Here is a 21,024-nt window from a genome sequence, read left to right as displayed (position 1 = left end):
CTTTAATAATTCGGCATTGAAGGTTTTACAATTTTAATTAAAAGATATATTGGAGTGGACTAACTATAATTCCTCTGAAGAAGGTATTACAAATATTTATGATAGAGGACACAAGGCAACAAACAGAAAACAACAAACAATATGGAGATCCAAGATCGGCAAATTTTTCACAAGAAGGTGGACAGTCATGAAGAAATTAGATGCTCTTAATTCTTTGATGGACAAGCCCTTAATGATTTAGAACTTGGCACGTTCTCTACGTTGGGATAATTGCTTCCGCAAAACTCTTCTCATGACTTTATTCGAAGCAGTTCGAGGAAGAGATGGGACAGCCACAACAGATGAAACCTGCATAGAGGCAGAATAATATGAGAGAATATTTAGTTAGATCTCTGCAGAAATGCTTCCAAAATGGGAAAAATGGAACAATATCCAGCAAACAAAACATAATACCTTAAATAGAGGGTTCAATTTCTTCTGCAGTGCAGAATTGAATGCTAATTTTAGCTGGTCTAAAGTTTCTTCTACAAAATCTTGATCTCTGAAGACAACAGCTACAATTAACTGCTCAGGTCCACCTCCAGAAGGTGGCACCCCAACTGCAGCTGTCTCTAGGATAGCATCATTAACTCCATTGCAGATACGCTCAATCTCGATGGAACTTACCTGAGCATGAACCAATTATGACAATTTGGTTAGAATGCTTAAGTCATGACTCTTGATTTAAAATCACTTGCTATGATTCTTTACCTTAATGCCACCAAGATTCATCGTGTCATCTGCACGACCATGTGCCCTATAGTATCCTTCAGGAGTACGCTCAAATTCATCTCCATGCCTTCGAAGGTGCTGCATTGCCAAACTAGATTAGAACATATCAATTGGTTGCATTATTACAAATTAAAAGTGTGAAAGAAATGCTTACCCTGCCATTGTAAACCGGCATGCCTTTGAAGTAGACATCGTAGTGATCAGCATTTAATAACATTGTTGATGCTCCAAACATGGTGGGATCAAGGGCTAGCTCTCCAGTGCCAGCTTTGCTTTGTGGCTGTTATTGAAAGCAAAGATAATCAGGAGTTATTAATGCCACGACTAACCCAGTTAATATCTTTACAGCAGATAGCCATTAATCATTGCCATCAGCATTTTCTTGTAACTTTGTAAGGCATCTGTTGACTCAATTTGGAGATTGGAGGCCCCTCTTTGGCAACAGGATGATCAGTTGCAGATAATCTGCTAGGTGAAAAATTAGATATAAGAGGGAACCAGCCAGCTGATTGGTTGGCAGAAAGGCAGGTTATTGGTTGCACCAAGGTAAGGATGATTGGGGTGAATCCCTCCCTGCTCAGTTATAATTCTCAATCCAGGGTGATGGGATTGGCTATATTTATCTTGTACTTAGGCAATGGAGTTCCATATCAATTACAAAAACACAAATATTGGATACAGGGGCTGCTCATTATGCAGGATATCATCCCTTCATTGAACTGGAATAGAGGCCATAAGAGGCTTGTGATCCACAGGCAGGTGCAGGGAGGGCATTTATGTCCTTATGCGCATTTGTGTGTATAACAGTTGCATGCTCCTATTTCCGAGCTATTCCAGATGCCACAACTATTGAGAATTCGAGATGAACTTGTACAAAATTATGAAAGTTTCATATCATGAGTAGAAACTTAAAATTATACTTACTAGTGGAATTCCATTGCCATCAAGGATAAATAAGGTGCAACCCATAGCCGGTGTACTGAATGCAGCCAATGCTTGAGACTGCAACAATGATCCACAGATAAATCCACCTCCAATCTCTGTACCACCACAGTACTCAATGACAGGCTTGTAGTGAGCTCTTCCCATCAGCCATAGATACTCATCTACACTAGATGCCTCCCCAGTGGAGCTGAAGCATCTACATATTATCATAATTCGAGTGAAAATAAAAATGCTGACAAACTCATTCTGCATAGTGATGTAGAACATTTCTTCATTTAGGAATCAGACGGACATTGGATATATCACCATTTCTATTACTTTATAACAGAAAGGACATAAACAAGAATAGCAGGATAATCCAGAAATTGATCTTACCGAATGGTCGACCAATCAAGGCCGGCAGTGCAACATGAATCTTTCCACGCACGGACAACACTTGGAACTACACCAAGCATAGTTACCTTAGCATCCTGGATATTTTAGAGTACTAATTAGTTCACAATAACTTTAATTATGAAAGACAAATGCAATAGCCTTAAAATTGATATGTTCCTTAGACCATTCACGAGTCAATACAGACAGCACAGAACATGTCTACCAATAATGTTTTGCATGATTATAACAGTCTCCGAGTATAAGATGCACAAATGACACCCAAACAGAGAATTTTAGGGACCAAATTTGTTTTCACATCAAACAAATGCTTTGCATCCAAATTAATGAAATGATTCAGAATGGAAACATGTCACTGTGAGTAATTGAGAGAACAGAACCATTTACCAAGAAACCTTTACCAAGATGCAACAATTAAGCAAATGGAGACCACATATCTCATTGGTCAAGGCTTTTGTAACACTATAATGCAAAGTCCGCCAAACCGGGCCGAACTGCCCGGTTCAGCCTGTAGCAAGCCGACCCGGTGGGGGACCGGGTCGGTTCATCTCTTCTTTTCGGAACCAGCTCAGAACTGGCCAGAATCCGTTTCGAACCAATAGGAACCAGCCGGAACCGGTTCCGAACCGATAGAAACTAACCGGAACCGGTCGCGAACTGCCCGAACTCGGTTTGAACCGGCCGGTTCCGTGCGGAACTGATGCGAACCGTCTGGTTCGCACCGAGTTGGACTGACCCCCCCCCCCCCCCCCCAACCTTTCTTCCCTTTGTTTTAAAGGTTGATTGGAAAGGCCCGAGAAGTTTCTCAGGCCTTTCCAACCTATCTGAATACTTCCCCTCTCGTTTTTCTACGACGAAAAATACACTGATTCAACACAATTGAAGAAAAATCCAACCCTAAATAAGGGATGCTTCCTCTCTCCTATCTCATTTTCTCTCTTTTTTTAGGCCAAAAAATACCTTAACATTTGCAAAATAAGAGACATCATACCAAAATTTTTGATTTGGATTTGATTTTATGATATGTTGTAGATCTATGAATGATCTACATGATAAAATAAAAAATTTTAATTTTTAGCTTATATATAATTTTAAAAATTAAAAATATATTTTTAGATTTTAAAAAATAAAATTAAAATATAAACTGTAAAATCAGAAGAGTATTTAGGGACATGCAAGCTACTCTCTAGCTAAATTTGGTGTCTATTTATTCGAATTTTGATGCGATCTTGCATATAGTAGCCTCGGCCTAAATTTAAAAAAAATCGAGAAAGAAGTAGCCTTTGATGCATGCGCACATACTTAGAAAAATATATGTATCATCAATTATATTTTTCTACATGAATTCTTGCTCAAATTATTTTTTTAAATATTTATATTAAAAAATATTTTTAAATTTAAAAATAATTAAAAATATAAAATTAATACCAAAAATGATGAAAAATTAGTAGTATGTAATACATATTTCACAAGTATTTTCTGAAGTAAAAAACATATTTTTCTAAAATTATGGTATTTAAATATTTTTTAAATTTAAAAATTATTAATATATATATAATATAAAAAATTAGTACTATATATTAGGTAAATAAGATGTATTTTTTGAAGTAAAAAAATATTATCTTAATCCTAAAAAAATCTATTTTTAAATAATTGATAAACTAACGTACTTGATAAATCTGTAAGAATAGAACCATCAATAAAAAAAGAGACCAGAGCGCGACATCATTTGAGATCATGAGCAAATGCTCTCGAGTCGACACCATTGAAAGTGCAATTGGTGCAACACAGAGTTCAAAAAGGGAGAAACAACCAAGTTGAAGCAGCACTTAGTTGGTGGTTACCTCGATGTATCTATATGTCAGACGTGCCCACAAGAGGTTCGACAGCTGATGGAGAAACACTTCGCTGTTTTGAAAGCAGCAAAGGAGATGGTTTCCAAGAAGAAAGTGGAGGTGCACCGACGAATGGTAGAACCACCTTCCTATCACTCTAGAAAGTCAGAGGAGGCATTCGCTTCAGATGACGAGGAGAGACAGATCCAGGCTATCACTCAGGCAAGCCTGGATGTTCAGTGGTAGCAGGATGAGGTGGCCAGACATAAAGCTCGATTTGGGCCCTCATACTGCGAATCGGGCTCCGGTTCTACGAGCAGCAGGGCAAATTCAGAGTTCAGAAAAACCTCCCCAATTAGGGAGGCTATCAACAGAGGCGGTGGACGTATTGCATCTATGTTGGGATCTTTTGGTAGTAGAAAGAAGTCTTCCAAGAAGATTCCACTAGGAGTCACCATCCATGATTTAGATCCACATGCCTTCCTCGACAAGGATTTCAAGCAGCAGAGGGTTGACACAATACTAAAGAAGAATAAGAAGAAGGATATATGGCGAGCTATTGGATCCTGATTTTACTTTAGCCACATTCCAGCAAATGGAACAGACAATACGTACTATAGGTCTACCATTTTCTCTATACAGACTGCCAGTCCCAGTGTAGATCCTCCAACACCGAAGAACATCTACGATGAGCTTCTCGATATAGGTCTATCATTTTCTCTATACAGGCTGCCAGTCCCGGTGTAGATCCTCCAAGACCGAAGGACATCTACGATGAGCTTCTCAATAAGCTCATAATATTGAGAAGCAAGAGAAGTGAAATTGCCTCATACAAGAGCAAGTAGCTCACATATGGACTGACGGTGATGTGTGATGGTTGGACCAGTCCTACTAGACGAAGCATTATCAACTTGTTGACACATTGTGATACGAAGACTTTTCATAAATCGGTTGATGCTTCCGATTAGGCGCACGACGCCATATACATCCTCTGATAGATAGAGGAGATGATTGATCAAATTTGGAGAGGAGAATGTCATGCAGGTCATCACTGATAATGGGCCATAATATAAGGCCGCCAGAGAGATCCTGATGAAGCGGTACCCACATATTTTTTGGACCTCATGTGTTGCATATTGTATTGACCTCATGTTGATGGACATGGCGAAGATTCATAGAGTGCAACAGACAGTGGAGACAGCCTAAACCATCACCAGATATATTTATAACCATCCATGGGTCCTATCACTGATGAGGAGGTATGTAGGGGAAAAGATCTTAAGATAGAGTGATATGGTTTGCTACCAACTATGTTGCACATAGCTTTCTTGAGAGGAAAGCAGCCTACATCAGATGTTTGTCAGTCCTAAGTAGCAGAAAAGTAGATTTGCGAGAGCCGGCACTATCGAGGACTTAGGGACAAGGCAAACATTCTAGCAGCGGGCCGAGAAGATAGCGAAGGCTATTAAACCATTGTATGAAATGCTTCGGATCGTGAACAACAAGAGATACCCCCAAATGGGCTTCTTGTATCATATAATGGAGGGGACAGATTCAAATCAAGGAGGCAGATTCGACGTATGCCTAGGAGTATATCTGTATCATTGAGTGGCGGTGGGACTACCAGATGGGTAGGAACTTGCATCTAGCAGGTAAGCAAGAACATTGAAAATTAGATTACTCCTATATTTGTACAATTTTACTAAGACAATTATGAATTATATCTGTAGCATACTACCTAAACCCGAAGTTTCAGTACACAGTACCTGAAATCGATATAGATGTCGAACTTCTGGCCGCTTTACGTAATATGATTTACAAGATGGATCCTGATCTAAAAGTCGCGGTCCTATGTTTAGAAGAGGTAAGTTAATTTAAGTGGCATGCGTAAGTTAACTACTATCTACAATTATTAACATATTATAGCACGTTTCTTTTTCACAGACCAAAATATTTAGAGAGGGCACTGACAGCGTTGGAGTCTCAGCAGCTGTCGTAAATAAGAAAAATATAAATCCAGATATTTTACACATCAACAATAACTATTACCTGGCGTTAGATGGTTACTAATATGATACTATCTCATATATAATTTTCTTCAATGTTTTGCAGCTGAATGGCGGATTCATTTTAGTTTGTCCGAGTGGCTGAGCGCACTGGTCCATCTTCGCCCTAATCCATGCAAACAGAGGAACCGTCTAAGACAGGAGTGCTTCAATGATCTTATATATATTCACTACAATTTGAGATTAAGGCTAAAGTGCATTTAGGAGGAAGTAGAACTAAAGTACACAGATCTGATTCATAATGCTTTTGTTAACGATAAGGATGATCCTATGATCAGATGAATTATGGGCCAGGAATAGGAGCCGGAGCTTGATAAGCAAGGATCGTCTCCACAATCGGCCAATTTTGTAGCTAGTGAGATTATAATCGATGCAAGACAATAAGTAGATCGCAACATTCCATGCATCCTTCTAGCTGATCAGCCACAACCATAGGGGTCACTGGGGAGCCGGTCATCACATCCCTCCTTGTCTGAAACATTCTTTTAGAAATATGATCGAGAGATGCTTAGACGAGGCCACCACGCTATCCGGTCGACTCGGTCACGAAAGCGACATCCATCCTCCCAACATTGCTAGACAGAGGGGCACGAAGGGTAAGCAGGTAGAGTAGCATGAAGGATAAGCATGCAGTTGCTTAACACACCCAAAAAAAAAAAGAAAAGGCACATGTAGCCCCCAAGGAGAGTGTGGAGGATAATGGTCATGGATCTGTTGACCAGAAAGTGGACATGAGACAGTCGTGGGGTGGAATTTGATTCATCGGTGAGTCCCAGTTTATACATGCTACATAGGATAGAGACCACGATGCACGATTTGGTAGAGCCCGCGAGGATATGATTGTATATAGGAGATGGGCTCCTCGAGGTCATTTAGGAGAACACACTGTAGCTGCAGATGACCTCGTACGTGGAGTAGGATCCATAAACGTATCAGATTCCAACTCATATATTGGATCCTATTATCTGTAGCCACAGCCAGCCTATGACCCATATGAACACGAATATGGATATGGTGCATCTGAGGTATCGTCTTCCGATGGTTACTACCCTATCCATAACCACAGCCAGCCTATGACCATCCACAACCATATTATGAGCCAGAGGATACCTCTCGGAGCTAGAGCTTCGGCGAGAGATCCGAGAGTGATATAACCCAGAGCGGCATTCCTTATGGGATGAACATATAAGACTACAATGCCGCTTGATTAGAGGGGTGGGCTGATGTGCCTTCTGACTATACTAATAATTCGGATATCTATAAGAGGCATCACCACTCGACGAAATTTTAGATATCAATATGCATGTTGTACTTTAAATATATGTAATTGATTGTATTAATTTGGGCTGATGTGCCTCCTGACTATGCTAATGATTCGGATATCTATGAGAGGCAGCACCACTCGACGAAATTTTAGATATCAATATGTATGTTGTACTTTAAATATATGTAATTGATTGTATTATTTTATATTTTCTACCTCACTTGTTAATTTTAGGATATTTCATATGGATTCTTATAGCATGCAACATCTTACTAATGATTTTATGTTTTGTATTACTTTAAAACAACAAGATGCATCATTTAGATTATACCGAGATCATAGAAATATCAAAAACATCAAAAACCATCAAATCGTAATTAAAATTATTGAAAAAATTAAAAAAATTGATTACCAATTAATCAAACTTGAAAAACTTTAAAAAAAAATTGGACGTGCTGGTTCTGAATTGACATGCCCAAGCGCGCCTTATGTCAATACAGTACCAAACCGGTATCGTAATGACTCGCCCACCGACCGATATGAGCCCCGGTACAAGTTCGGCGGACCTTGCTATAATATATGATCAGATAAAATAATACCTTTCTACTGCATAAATACGGCAAGATAACTCTTCAAACAAATTCAAGATATCATGAGGAATTCAAGTTAAATTGATCTGGCAAGAGAGTTGGGAAGGACAAAAGAGAATTCATCATGATCATGAACATCATCCTCTTCTCATATTGTTATGGAAAAGAATTCCAGAGAAGTGTAAAAACTGGAGTTAACTGTTGCAGCTGAAATACAGATTAATATAACAGGCTGTTGAACTTTGAACAAGAGTATATGAGAAATAATATTTGGATTGAAGCAGAAAAGTAAGAAGACTTGAGGAAAAATATTTTTTTTGGAAAACTGGGTGGCGCAGTCATGAAGTGAAAAAAAAATGGAGCCTTTTTTGGTACAAAGGCATGGGTCTTATGAAAATTGAATATCATGTTTGATAGGGAAAAAGATTATGGGCAATTTCCTGAAACAATTATAAAAAATTGGGGATATTTTAGGTCTGTCACATACCAATGAAGAGGTGAGACAAAATACTATCAAGAACCACCCACTTACCTCAAGAAAAAGGAGACTTGCTTGTTGAAACGATGAAAACAAACAATTTTCATTTTACTTACACCATGCATACCACTGAGAGAGAAAGAGAGAGAGAGAGAGAGAGAGAGAGAGAGACAAACAGACAGAGAGAATAACTGGCAATGCTTTGTACAGAGAATGAATTTGTGATGATCATATGACTGCTGCTTTAGAAAAAACAAGGGTCACCAATGAGGAAAAGGACAAGGAGAAGTTCCTAAAAGAGAGTAAAATGGTGAACTACGAAAGACAAGATCTGTAGAAGTAGGTGATACCCATTTCAGAGAATAGTTTCTTTGATCAAACCAAAATTGCCTTCAAGACTTACAGTACACTAATACAAGAGAAATACTATGTCACATAGAAATTGGTAGGGATGTCAAGGCCACCAATTAAAGGTGCTGGAATACCAAGATATCAGAATAAGGAATAAGCATGCACATGCAGATATGCATACTTGCATGTCTGTCTTGAAATATAGAACAATAATGTAACATATCATGCTACAATCTGAAAAAAAAAAAAAACCAAGATTAAACTGTTGCAAACTTGGGGAAAGCTCCTGAATATCCTCTATGTAAATTTCCAGGTACATATACTTGGCAATCCTTTAGTATTGGGAACTTCTAAGCAGAAACTTGAAAAAAATTAATTAAAAGAACCCATATCTTAATAAACTAATTAATCAATAAAAATATTTAAAAAATAGTCAGAGAAGAAGACAAGAATGATAATACAGGAAATTAAGGCCATTGTAAGGTGACTATGTTTAGTAATTGGATTATTTTTAGTAATGTGATCATTCCCCCCAAGATTTTAAGTCCGCAGGATGGGGTGTCTTGGTTTTTCTATGGAACAGGATGTTTGTCCCCCACATGCCCACACTCAGGACATTGGATGTCTCATCCCATCCTAGTCCATTTCCTGACTTATCCCAACACTCTAAGACACTATCCCGACACATGGGATGGTGGGATGCCCTGCCTTCCTGCCAACATTTAAAACCTTGATTTCCTCTGCATATTGTAAAATTGTTTTTTACTCTGTTAATGCAGTTATCATAAACCCTCTTTTTAAGTAAGATTTTATGTAAAAATGGCAAGCATGTTTCTCTTGAAACTCATTTTAAATGTTTTATGACCTACCTGCTTTGCCAAGACAGGTTTTGTGGAAAGTAATCAAACATGTGTTCTATACATTTGCCAATAAAAGGCCATTATTTTAGAATGTGTAAGCTCATTTCAGTAAAACCTGGAACCAAGCAGGCCCATAATAAATCATGCAATCAATGTTATATACACAGATTTATGTTTGCATATAGATGATACACTCTTTCAGGAGAAAACAAACTCTTGTCTCTGAATGAATAATTTTCCTAAGCACCATAGAAATAACAGCTTTGAAATTTCAAACATTTGTTTATTTGTTTGGGTATTCTGAGCCTTATTTAGGACATTGAGGAGGGAAGGAGAAAAGTAAAGCCTTATTTAACTCATTGAGGAAGAAATGGAAATCAAAGATGAACATCATCCGGGAGGAGGATAGCTACTGCTTCATGCTTGGGTATGTCTCCCATTGTACTCATGAGTCATGAAGGATTCTTACAATACAGCTAATTGAAAGGACTGCTGGCACTCATGAAATTATTCATGACAAACTCATAGCTTGTTCTTTTAAAAGAAAAGCCATGAATTAAGGTTGGCATAATTTGAACACTTGTTAGCAAATAATTACTAGATTTTGTTAGACAGCCTCTTCCACTGTTTTCAGAAGGAAACAGAATTTTGTGTGTGAAATTATGTCCACAGAAGCATGATTTTTCAATGATAAAAATTGATTGTTTAGATCCTTGAATTGTCCGTATGGGGGAAAAAACTTGAAGGGATCAAAAGCAAGATTTTCTTAGATACATATGAAATAAAAAACTTATACGAGCAAAGCTAATAGTACCTGTACAAACTTTGCAAACCCTGAACCAAGGGGGGAGCCATTGTACAGTGCCATTGAAGCTCCATTTAGTAAAGTAGCATAAACAAGCCAGGGACCCATCATCCAACCAAGATTAGTAGGCCATGCAACAACATCTCCTTTACGAATATCCATATGAGACCATGCGTCAGCAGCAGCCTTGAGAGGAGTTGCATGTGTCCATGGAATTGCTTTTGGTTCTCCTGCACACAAGTAATCAGAGAGAGTAATTCATTTGCAAAGGTTGGAAATGATGTGCAAAATCATAAATTTCTAAGCAAAGGCAAACTTAATCTGGTGGATCCATCAAGACAAAATGGATATCCAATTTTTGGGTGATAATATTGGTCTAGAAATAGCTCAGGGTCAACTTAAAAGTCTCTTTTGATGAGAAACTTAGACATGCTAACTTAGGGAGATAGAACTCCTAAGAGTTGTTATAGTTACCTACAACTGAATGTCCTAATCTGCACAGATGTGCACAAATATTGTATTTAAATGACTGCTTTATATGCTTTAAGACTGTCAATACATCATCATTTAATGGTTAGTGCGACCGTTAATTTTCTGTTATGTCACTACATGCCGTTCTAATAGCTTGCCCTCAACCGCTCATTATTCACAATATTCTAACTTAAAAAAGGCTTATGACTTTTTAAATTTTTGATAGTAGTGTTTTTTTGCAACGTATCAATGGTTTAAAGGTCGTAGGATATCGCCATCACATAACCATAGTAACATCACTAGAACCATGACTTCTATGAGGAACTATATGTATCAACAGGATGCAAAAGCAGAACTTTTAGTTACTAAGGGCCACGAATGTCACCTGTAGTTCCAGATGAAAAAAGGATGTTTGTGAATGCCTCTATAGATTGTTCAACTGCAATATAATCATTCGCTCTGCAATTTCAATATAATAATACAAATTGAGAACTTTCTGAACATTAGTATCCAATCATTCCATAAAATACAGCTGAATATATACTCACATGTGGACCCACTATTAGCTACTTATACATAAACAGATAATCTCAATCTCTAATAATTTTTTAAGGAATAGAGTTGGTTCCAAGGATGATAACAAATGATCCCCCAATATATACTAACAGCTTTCTTTTATGATCTTTTAAGAAAAAAAATAGTTATTTGAATATTAAATCACATTTAACAGAACAAACTATAAGTTTCAGATTAGTAATATGCATCTTCATACCCTCATACTTTATTTCTCTGTAATTTTTGTGTACATAATACATACTTTATGTGAATCTGAAGTGAAATTGAAGCACTATTTTAGAATTTGGTGATCCATTGAACAGAAGAACCATTTCCACATGGAATAGAGGACTATTTCTATGTGGACTTAATGTAAGAAAGAAAATGAAAAAGGCTTACTGTATCCTCTTGATTATACCCAAACCCACCTCCTAGAGCAGTTGTGGTTGTTTGATTGCTCTGTAACTTCCTAAGAATAAAATGTAGCTTATTTGTTTGTCCTTAATGGCTAAAAGATTATCCAGTTGCATGGAAGACATGAAAAAGCTTCAAATAATGCAGAAAGGAAGAAAACCTCCAAGAATATCCACATGAAGAGGTCAAGAAGATAGACTAAGCAGAGTCTGCATAGCTCCCACTTCATATGCTAGGAGTCCAACTCACCATTTCAAATTAGTTGATGTGCATCAGTTACTTGAAAGACATCATGCGGTGCCCATCAAAGCTCATGCCAGATGGTCACTAAATGGCCAGTAAAGGATCCTGAGCTTCAGCTATTTACAGAAAAGTGCAATATAGGAGTACCCCATGTCAGAAAGCATTTAACATCATGTAGGCTTCCATCAAATATCCAACATCTAGCAATCAAACATCCAATTAAAATGTCCACTAAATAACCAGTGTGGACGCAACATTGGTGGTATCCACACTGGCTTCAGGCCTGACTCATGATCCAGACACTAGAGGACTTTGCATCAGATTGCAATCTGACTCCTACCCAATCAAAACCAATGAAGCTGGAATTGCAGAAAGACTCTGTAACTGAAGTGTCCCAGAAAGCACCAAGTTGATATGATGCTGACTGCTCATGATCCTGGGTATTGTCTATAACTTAGAAAGTTGAATCAAAGTCCCAGCCTGATTAGGAGTTGACATTTTCATAAATGTCTATGGGCAAGCAGCTTAAAAAAGATCATATCATCAAATTCAATCAAGAGGCAGGAAAAGAGTCATTAGATACTTTACCTAACAAGTTTCCCAACAGCTCATGAATCACACAAGTTGGAGAATGGAGGAAGTTAAAGTCATGTCACTGAAGATTCTGAACTGTTGGATGTTATGATCTTGCCAATTTGCCCATAAAGATAATCATTCAGGCTGAAAAATGTGATTTCTGGAGTCTTGTTTATTAGGAGTTCTAAGGCCTTAACAAGTGCCATGTCAGTTTGAAAGCCCTAGAGCCTATAAAAATTACAGGCCCTGTACCCAATTTTACAGTCATAATAATATTGATAAGAGATTCTTCCTTGGTACATATTGCTTTCAAATTCTTGGAGGATTGTTTGTCGACGCTATAGGAGCATGAATAAGCATTGATAGGTTTCGTGGAGGACAAAAAGACACCATGCGTAAAGCTACTCTGCATGCCAGCGAGGCTTTTAATAACATGGATTCTTCCTTCCTCTTATACCCTTAATTCCAGCTTTCCTTTCTAATCAGTCAACCATAGATTCCCTTTCTCATTGCCCTCACAGACCCCTCATGAATTTGTTTTTACTATGCAACCTCTGATCTCACATAACATATAGCTCCTTTAGATGGAGAAATTTCTTTTGCAAATCATAAAGGTACTGCGCACATGCATTGCAAAATTATATATGCATACATAATCTATAACAAAACAGTATTCTGATTAACTAGAGTGTCTTCACATGATATGAGAATTTGAATGGCTTCACTTTATCTTGACCTCTTGTTTTAAAATTCAAAATTTTCCAAAATATTCATATATAATATTTATACAGCCGCTATGCAGACAAGCTAGCAAAATAGATTTCAAGGCATTCCAAGACTGATAGTATAAGGAGCTTCAGTATATTCATATATTTAAAAAGGAAAGAGAAAAGAAAAAACATACACAGAAGATATCATACTTGGTATGCTTCACTCTTCCCAAGAAATCATGCCAAGATATATCAGCATCACGTAATCCCTTGATGGAGGAGCCTCTTGTAGGGACCACAATTGCTAAAGGAGCATCAGCATCAATAACTCTACTGTAACAACCAAAGTTAAAACATGAGAAAATGCATTTGCAAGGACAAGCAAATCTTACACTTCCACCATGAAAATCATTAACATCACCTGTATAAGGGAAGTTTCTTCTCGCCGCGAATGATAAAATCCTGGCAAAAGAAAAGAAAGAGCGGTAAATAACAGATTGGCATGCACAACACATTAAAGTGCTATACAGATGCACTATATTGAAAACATAGTGTAAACGGAGGTACCACTTATGTTCAAATATCTTAACAAGAACAGAATTTAAAGATAGCATAGTAGAAAGCAGAAGACATATTTATGCCGTACAGTTGTTTCAAAGCTTCCAGCAATTATTTTCACGAGGAGATATGACATATGCTGCACAGTTGTTTCAAAGCTTTCAGCAATTATTTTCATTAGGAGGCCAGGATATACTGTAAGAGATTACCAGCTACACCCGTTTACGGCTGGCATGATATTGGACACCGACAACCCTAACCACATTGCTTGCACTCTCTCTAACACAGGTCCCAAGCTGCACAACAAGTAGGTTCACAGGTGCTCTCTTGAAAAATGCTCTCATAACAAACATACTGAAATCAAGCAATAACAATTTTCAGCGGTATGTGAATGAGGTGACAGCCCAGTGAATGCATCCCTCCAAATGGGGAGGTTCAGGTTTCAAAACTTGGGAGGCATTTCTCCAAGTATATGGACCTATATAATTTCATTGGTTGGGTCCCTCTTCACATTCCCTTGAAGAAAAAGAAAGAAAAAAAATTGAAGTAAATCATGAATGCTGCTTGCAAATTAGAATAATATAGAATTCCAACTGTTATAACATGAACAATCAAGCTTCCCACTGACAATCTGAAGCCTCATTCCTCAAACAATACTCATGGTGCTTCATTTAGTTTGTATTTGAAACAGTTTCCCTGATTCCATGAAAAAAAGTTCTTTTTCTTAATGAACGCCCAGATTCAGGCAATAGATTGCAATAGAATCACTATTAATGCTAAGGTAAAATAGCAAATGCATAGGCTGTGTTTATACTCTTATGCCTGCACTTTGAGAACATTTTCTAGGCAACTATTGGATGCATGGATTTAGAAAGCCACCCTCAAGTTTTGAAAATTCCTTATCCAGTATGCTATGCAGGACTGGTTAGCAAAGCAAGAGTGACTGCAGCAGCAACCAGCAATATTACGAGGCTAAATGCAAATACTGGATCTAAATCACATGAAAGCAGACAAGTACCCTAATTCTTTTAAAGAAGAGCAGAAAAGCCGTGCCTTTCTAGTCGAGAATATTAGAAAAAAAGAATATGAAATCACTCCTGCATGGTAAAACTGTCCAATCATAGTTTAATTCTACATGATCTTAATAAGAGCATATAAATTTGTGATAATTAGTGGTTTATGTGATAGGTTCATTTGCAGTAAAAATAGCACCAAAATAAGCAAATTTCAGTCAGTGATGTCATGAGTTAGATCTTAGACACGATTGCATAACTTGGAGTCATTCAAAGTTTCAAACATGAGTCGCAACAAAAGTAGACTATGCTAAAATAAGCACCAACCTGGGTAAAAATTGCCTTTGCATTTGAAATCTTGAGTCTCGTTGATATTTCAGTAGGAGCAAAGCTATCTGCAATCGAGACAACCACGTAGCCTGCTAAAACAATAGCAAGGTAGATAATCACAGCAGTCACAGTCATCGGCATATCTATTGCAACAGCAGATCCTTTTGTCAAGCCCATTGTGTCTATTGCATTTGCAACCATACTGCAAAATAAGATGTCAAAGTAAGTGCCACTAAATCGGCATCTAAGCCAAATTTCTGTTATATTTTTGATTGCACTGCACTATTAGATGCTAATCTAATTGCAAGCAAGAGTAGGTTTGAAACTGAGACAGAAAATCAGAAAAGAACTAGCTAACAATTCAGGTGCATCATCACTCCATCCTTACCAAAGAAAAGCATCATCTGACTTTCATCATATAAAAACTGGTGCAAGAGCATTAAGTAAAGCATACTAAGGGAATTTATTCAATGACTTTTCTGGAGGAACTACCTTAGCATGCTTTTTGGACACATTCATATAAAGATGAAATAACATAAAATACAATATCGAACTCACAACCTTGCATTGTAAGACACATCTAGATGTTAATGTTTGTTTCAATTAATCCAGTGTTCAAAAACATTGATCGTTAAATTAGTAGCTTTCTTTTATACTAAATTGAAGCTATAAATTAATTGTTTCCTATGACGAATATATATATATATATATATATATATATATATATATATATATATATATATATAGATAGATAGATATAGATATATATATATATATATAGATATATATATATATAGATATATATATATATATATATATATTTATTTATTTATTTTCTATGACGAATATATTAACTAGAATTGTCTGGTCCAATAGTGAAGATGAACTCTGATAAGATTTCCTCTCTGCAATTGTTGATCTCAAGTAGGAGTTACACCTATAGATTTAAAAATAAATTCACTTCTGCTGTTTCTTGAAGCAATGGTCAAGAAGCCATAGCATAAGTGTGCATCTTATGGTATAAACCACACCAGTTTAGACCTTACAGCACATACAATATTGTCCAGATGGTGCATTGTACAATGGTCTAGAGTCTACATTATTCTATCATGCCCTGTTACGTGAATGATTCCCTGACTCATGACTGACATAACATAATATGGTGCCATATTGAGCTGGTCTTTGTAACCAACACAAGCATGGCAAACAAAACTTCAATCTGTGGTTTGAAAATGAGGATGAAATATATCCTAGTAATCCAGCATTCGAATTATAGAAGCATGTAACAATTGATTGAAAAATGCTACTGGTAATTAGTGCTTGAAGCATCAGCGTCAACCACATTACAATTGATTGACATTAATTTAAACTACAGTTCTCATCCTTAGAGATCACAATGCATTCCATTTATTCGTACTTCACAGATTTTTCAACCCAGGAAATTGAATGGACTTGCTTTCACCTATGAAACAATAACTTGCACATGATTAATACCAGTGCACCTAAGCATGCCTGAGAAAAGGGAGAGGGGAATCTTATACGAGCATTTAATAATCATTACAACCTACTTATTCTAGCTTATTCTGATAAAATAAGAAGGATCTTCAGTGATTGAGTTTAACCATGTGGTGTATTTTTCTCCTACCTATTTCCACATATCCCCCATTTTCTTAATAGAAAACAAAAACAATGTCCATAAGCATATATTATCTGGATATAGTAATAGAGAATGACAGGACAACAGGTATTAAAAAGCTGGTGCAACTGAGAATGGAAGTGAGATTCTAGAACAAGGATGACAACCTGACAAAAGATTAAAATTTTCAAGCAAAAGGGTAATTCAAAACTCATTACAATTTGGCAAAAACTAGAATTCGATGGTCTATTCAAAATTTTGATTTTTTGGAGAATTTATTCATTACTTCATAATCCCATATCTCAACTACTTTCACTCCTTCCTAAATATATATACTCAACTGTTTCTCCATCCTTAGTTCTAACTATATCTCTTCCCCCTCTTTTTGTAATTTTGAAATTTATTTCAATACAATTGGGCTAGGATTCCCTAACTCTTCTTTCAAAAAGAAAAGAAAAGAAAAGGAAAATGATAAAAGAGAGTAAATGCATCTGAACCCTATGCATGATTCACCCATCTATCTTTTTCTAACAAAGCTTTTAGCCATATTGAGATATACTTTAAAACACTTGTTCGCAACATAAATGTTCATTTACTAAAATCATTCAAGTAATGGATCTCCTCACTGACATATCATAACATTAATCTGTAAAATTGCTAGAAGAAATTATTTACTAGAAAATATGTCTTCACCCAAGGAGTAACATCGAACATGGATAAAAAAGAATTTTTTTCATTAGTGTTTATTTAACCATTGAATAAAATATGCATCTATCAGTTTTTCTATTCTAATCAAATAGGTATAGTATATATTTGCTGCAAGAAATAAGAAATAGTGTGCGAAAGAATATGATAACAAGAAGAAGATACAGTCGGGCTACTACTATAAGGCAAAACAACTTCCATATTAAAGCAAATAGTTATGTAGACCACGAAAGCATACCAGACTTCTGCATGCAGTTCCTTTAGTGTCATTTGCTGGACAGGCAAAGCATCATAACCTTCATCTCTCCAAATAATCATTGTGTCATCCAGGCCTCTTTTATCACTCAAACTCAAGCAATTGGCAGCACAGTTTAGATAAGCCCCTGGTAACCACTGGCCTCCAGGATAAGAAGTATGTTCATGTAAAATACATGATGGAGGCACGAAGAATGATATACTCATTTCCTTAAAAACCATTTTCCAGTAAGCCTGTGAAATAAACCATTACATGTAAACCAAAGCACTAATGCAAAACAAATTGAAGTTCACATCACAGGAAAGGAAAGATATCAAGGCGCTTTGACCAGTACCTCAGGGTTTGAGACAGAAAATTTCTGGAAGTCAGAAAAGCTTGAAATTGGGTCTTTGTATCCTGAACCGAGGAACTCTTTTCCGTGCCTCTCTAATACCCGACCAATGTTTGTCAAAACTGCACTCTCTCTGTTTTTGCCCACTTTTATAATTTATTAGTTGTTCAGTGAATGTACTTATGCTAAAGTATTAGAAAACCGATAGTTAAAGAGGACATCACTGACACTCATTTGTTGATGACTTGATGCCATGTTCAAACAGCAAAAGGATAGACAAGATGTCACTTCGCTTTTAATCAAGGAGGTAATGATCTTGCGGAATATATACAAATGTACTGGATTTGGTAGCTCTAATACACAGAATATAAAGACTTTCTTTTGTAGCTCTTCCTCGACTCTTCTTCTTCTTGTTGTCCTCATTTAACTTTTCTTTTTCCCTTTTTCTGTCCAGAAATGCAATTCTAGCCATTTTATAATTTGTTTAATGGCTTTCTGATTTTCCTCTATGTGAACTTCTGTATCAGTCAGAGCCATTTGAGCACTGAAACTCATGGAAATGCTAATTCCCTTCAGCCAGAATCAATCCATTTCAGCTGAAACTACAAACATCAATATCAACTGACAAATCAATATGTTTTTTTTTTCCAATCATATCAACGGGCACTCCTCTAAGTTTTCATTATTAATTTCAACTTTACCTTTATATGAGCATCAGATGACAATAACAATTCAGATTATTCTTTTATCTATACCCAACAATATTATGAATTGTTGATGGTTTGAGAGCTACAAGTACAAAAAGAAACCGAAAAATCTCTACTTTTCCTTATTCACTACTGTTCTTGAACGTTTGATCCTTCCTTTTACCTTTTATCGCTCTAAGTTCCTGCCTCTTCTTGGATAACGGAGAAATTCAATTCCGAAACATCCACAATTACTTTAATCTTGCCCTCATCCAATACACCTTAAAAAAGAACTACACCAAAACCATAAGTTCTCCAGTTACTTATTTCCCTCCAAGAATCCCAAATATGCAACTTTACGAAACTAGAAATATCAATTCATTTTATTCGGAGTTCTATGCATGGTTTTGTACTACTTACTTATTTTATTAGAAAACGAAGGCAAAATCAAATCTTGTCAAAAAAAAATCATACTTTCTATGTTCTTAACAAATATAAACAAAATTAAATAATTGAACAAAAGAAATGCAATAACCAAAACCCCAGAATTTAAAAGAATACCTTTTTCTTTTTCTTTTTTTCTTTTATTTTTTTTGTTGATTCTAGAAAGAGACAAAGGATCAAAGAGCTCACTTGTCCGGAATCCAAGCAGGAGGAGTATCGGAATCGTAGCCTTCATAGGATCCGTAGTACATCATCTGATGAAAGGGGAACGGGAGATCGGGGCTCAGGAGGCGCCTCGAGATCTCCTTCCACGTCTCCGGGCCGGAGTTCCCGTGGTCCCGGAGTATCCGAGCGAGCTCACCGTGGAGTCTCTCCGCTTCGTCCGATGGCATGCCGACGGCCGAGATCTTCTCGGCTGTGATCCGATCCAAGCTCTCGTAAGCCATTGTTCTTCTCCGTCACCGGCGCCAGCCTTTTTTCTTTCCTATTGTCTTAGAAGGATCGGACGCTTCTTGGGACCCAAAGAAGACGGCCGCAGCGGACGGATGTTGTCGCTCCAGCACATTTTAGTTAAAAGTGTATCTCGGAAGATTGGATGGGAGATGCGTCGCTTGGTGCCGAGGTGAAGCCTCTTGGAGTTTGTATTTATTGATGGGTGCAGTTTAGATGAGATGGGTTGAGGCCCATGTAAACGATGGTTTTGGTTGCTGGGTTGGTACGGCTCGTGAGCTCAACTAACGTGACAGTCCTATCCGATTTCTGGATGGAGAAGCGTCGGGGCTGCTTCACGAGTGGACAATGGGGACCCGGATTTAACGCAACCTATACGAGACTCGTAGCTAGATAGGGCTGGAATGGGTCCAGGTCGGCTCGAGGCCGGCTTCCGGTCACGCTATGAGCTAGGCCTGAATCAATTCTGATCAAATTTGAACTTAAGTTGCAGCTCCATAGGATCAGACTCACTCAGAGTATCTATTTAGCCTGGCTCGAGCATGCACCCGAACCTAGCCCGATGTCAAGTCCAAAACTAGCTCTATGGCAGTAACTTCACTGGATCCGTTTTGCGGAGCTTTTATAAAAAACTATTTGTTGTTTGATAACTATATTTCTTTTATCAATGTCCATTACAGAGTAAGACAAAAGTAGGTCTTAATTGCTTGGTATGGTCCCTACATTATGTATGTGGAGAATATTAACTGTATTGATCGTGCAGTAATAGTCGATCCACTCAGGATGAGTTGTAATCACTCCTTTATTAATGGAATTGTGATCATACCTTTAATGGCCGTTAATTGCTTTAAATAATACTTGAATAGGAGACACATGGCTTGTTGCCACCGGCCAGCCATCCTACTTCGATTGGCTCGATGGTTCCAGTTGGCATTTCGGCCAATATAGAAGTTAACAATACGATTAACTGTTGCGGTTGGTGGTTCAGTTAGCTGCTAAGTCCGGCAGTTTGGTTTATGCTAAGGCCATCACTTCGGCCAGCTGCTAAGATCAGGCAGAAGAATATATACCATATGAAATACTTGGCAATGTATAATCCCAACAAGCATTATAGCATTCTGTTGGGGGAATACGGTTTTCCCCCAGTAATATAGTAACCCTGCATCTAGAAGGCCGCATAGCTGCCGACCTTGGACGACCGAGGTCGGCGCCCGACCTCGGAACATCCGACCTCGAAACCTCCGACCTAGAGAATTTCCGACTTCGGAGGTCTGTCCTTGTCGACCAC

General features: G+C 37.4%; 1 protein-coding gene across 2 annotated transcripts; it reads right to left on the bottom strand.

Moving 5' to 3' along the window:
- Positions 1-31: 31 nt before the first annotated feature.
- On the bottom strand, positions 32-19,815 carry AAE17 (acyl-activating enzyme 17). Of its 2 annotated transcripts, XM_008783828.5 has the most exons (14): positions 19,476-19,815; positions 18,160-18,289; positions 17,808-18,058; positions 15,226-15,430; positions 13,749-13,789; positions 13,538-13,660; positions 11,215-11,288; positions 10,368-10,588; positions 2,092-2,186; positions 1,696-1,912; positions 926-1,051; positions 751-849; positions 454-666; positions 32-348 (listed from the first exon to the last, which is right to left on the bottom strand). In XM_008783828.5, the coding sequence occupies exons 1-14, from the start codon at positions 19,730-19,732 to the stop codon at positions 238-240; spliced, it is 2,163 nt and encodes a 720-aa protein (XP_008782050.1). In that variant the 5' UTR covers positions 19,733-19,815; the 3' UTR covers positions 32-237. The 2 variants fall into 2 exon arrangements, with proteins under 2 accessions (XP_008782050.1, XP_088572274.1); XM_088716148.1 differs by lacking the exon at positions 18,160-18,289 and having other exon boundaries at positions 19,476-19,780.
- Between the last annotated feature and the right edge of the window lie 1,209 nt (positions 19,816-21,024).

Source organism: Phoenix dactylifera, chromosome 2 (genome assembly GCF_051530095.1).
Source record: "Phoenix dactylifera cultivar Ajwa chromosome 2, Ajwa_hap1_PhDact_Kaust_v1.1, whole genome shotgun sequence".
In the NCBI taxonomy this organism is placed as follows: Eukaryota; Viridiplantae; Streptophyta; class Magnoliopsida; order Arecales; family Arecaceae; genus Phoenix; species Phoenix dactylifera.
The sequence above is the reverse complement of the archived record's forward strand: the minus strand, read 5'-3'. Positions and strand labels throughout refer to the sequence as shown.

What these genes read in the sequence shown, in the direction of transcription:
- AAE17 (XM_008783828.5), bottom strand. Translation starts at nt 19,732, where the DNA reads ATGGCTTACGAGAGCTTGGATCGGATCACAGCCGAGAAGATCTCGGCC. An exon ending in AAGAAACTTCCCTTATACAG is followed by an intron (nt 13,661 to 13,748) that starts GTGATGTTAATG and finishes TGGTTGTTACAG; the next exon opens with TAGAGTTATTGATGCTGATG. An exon ending in AATTGAACCCTCTATTTAAG is followed by an intron (nt 349 to 453) that starts GTATTATGTTTT and finishes GCCTCTATGCAG; the next exon opens with GTTTCATCTGTTGTGGCTGT.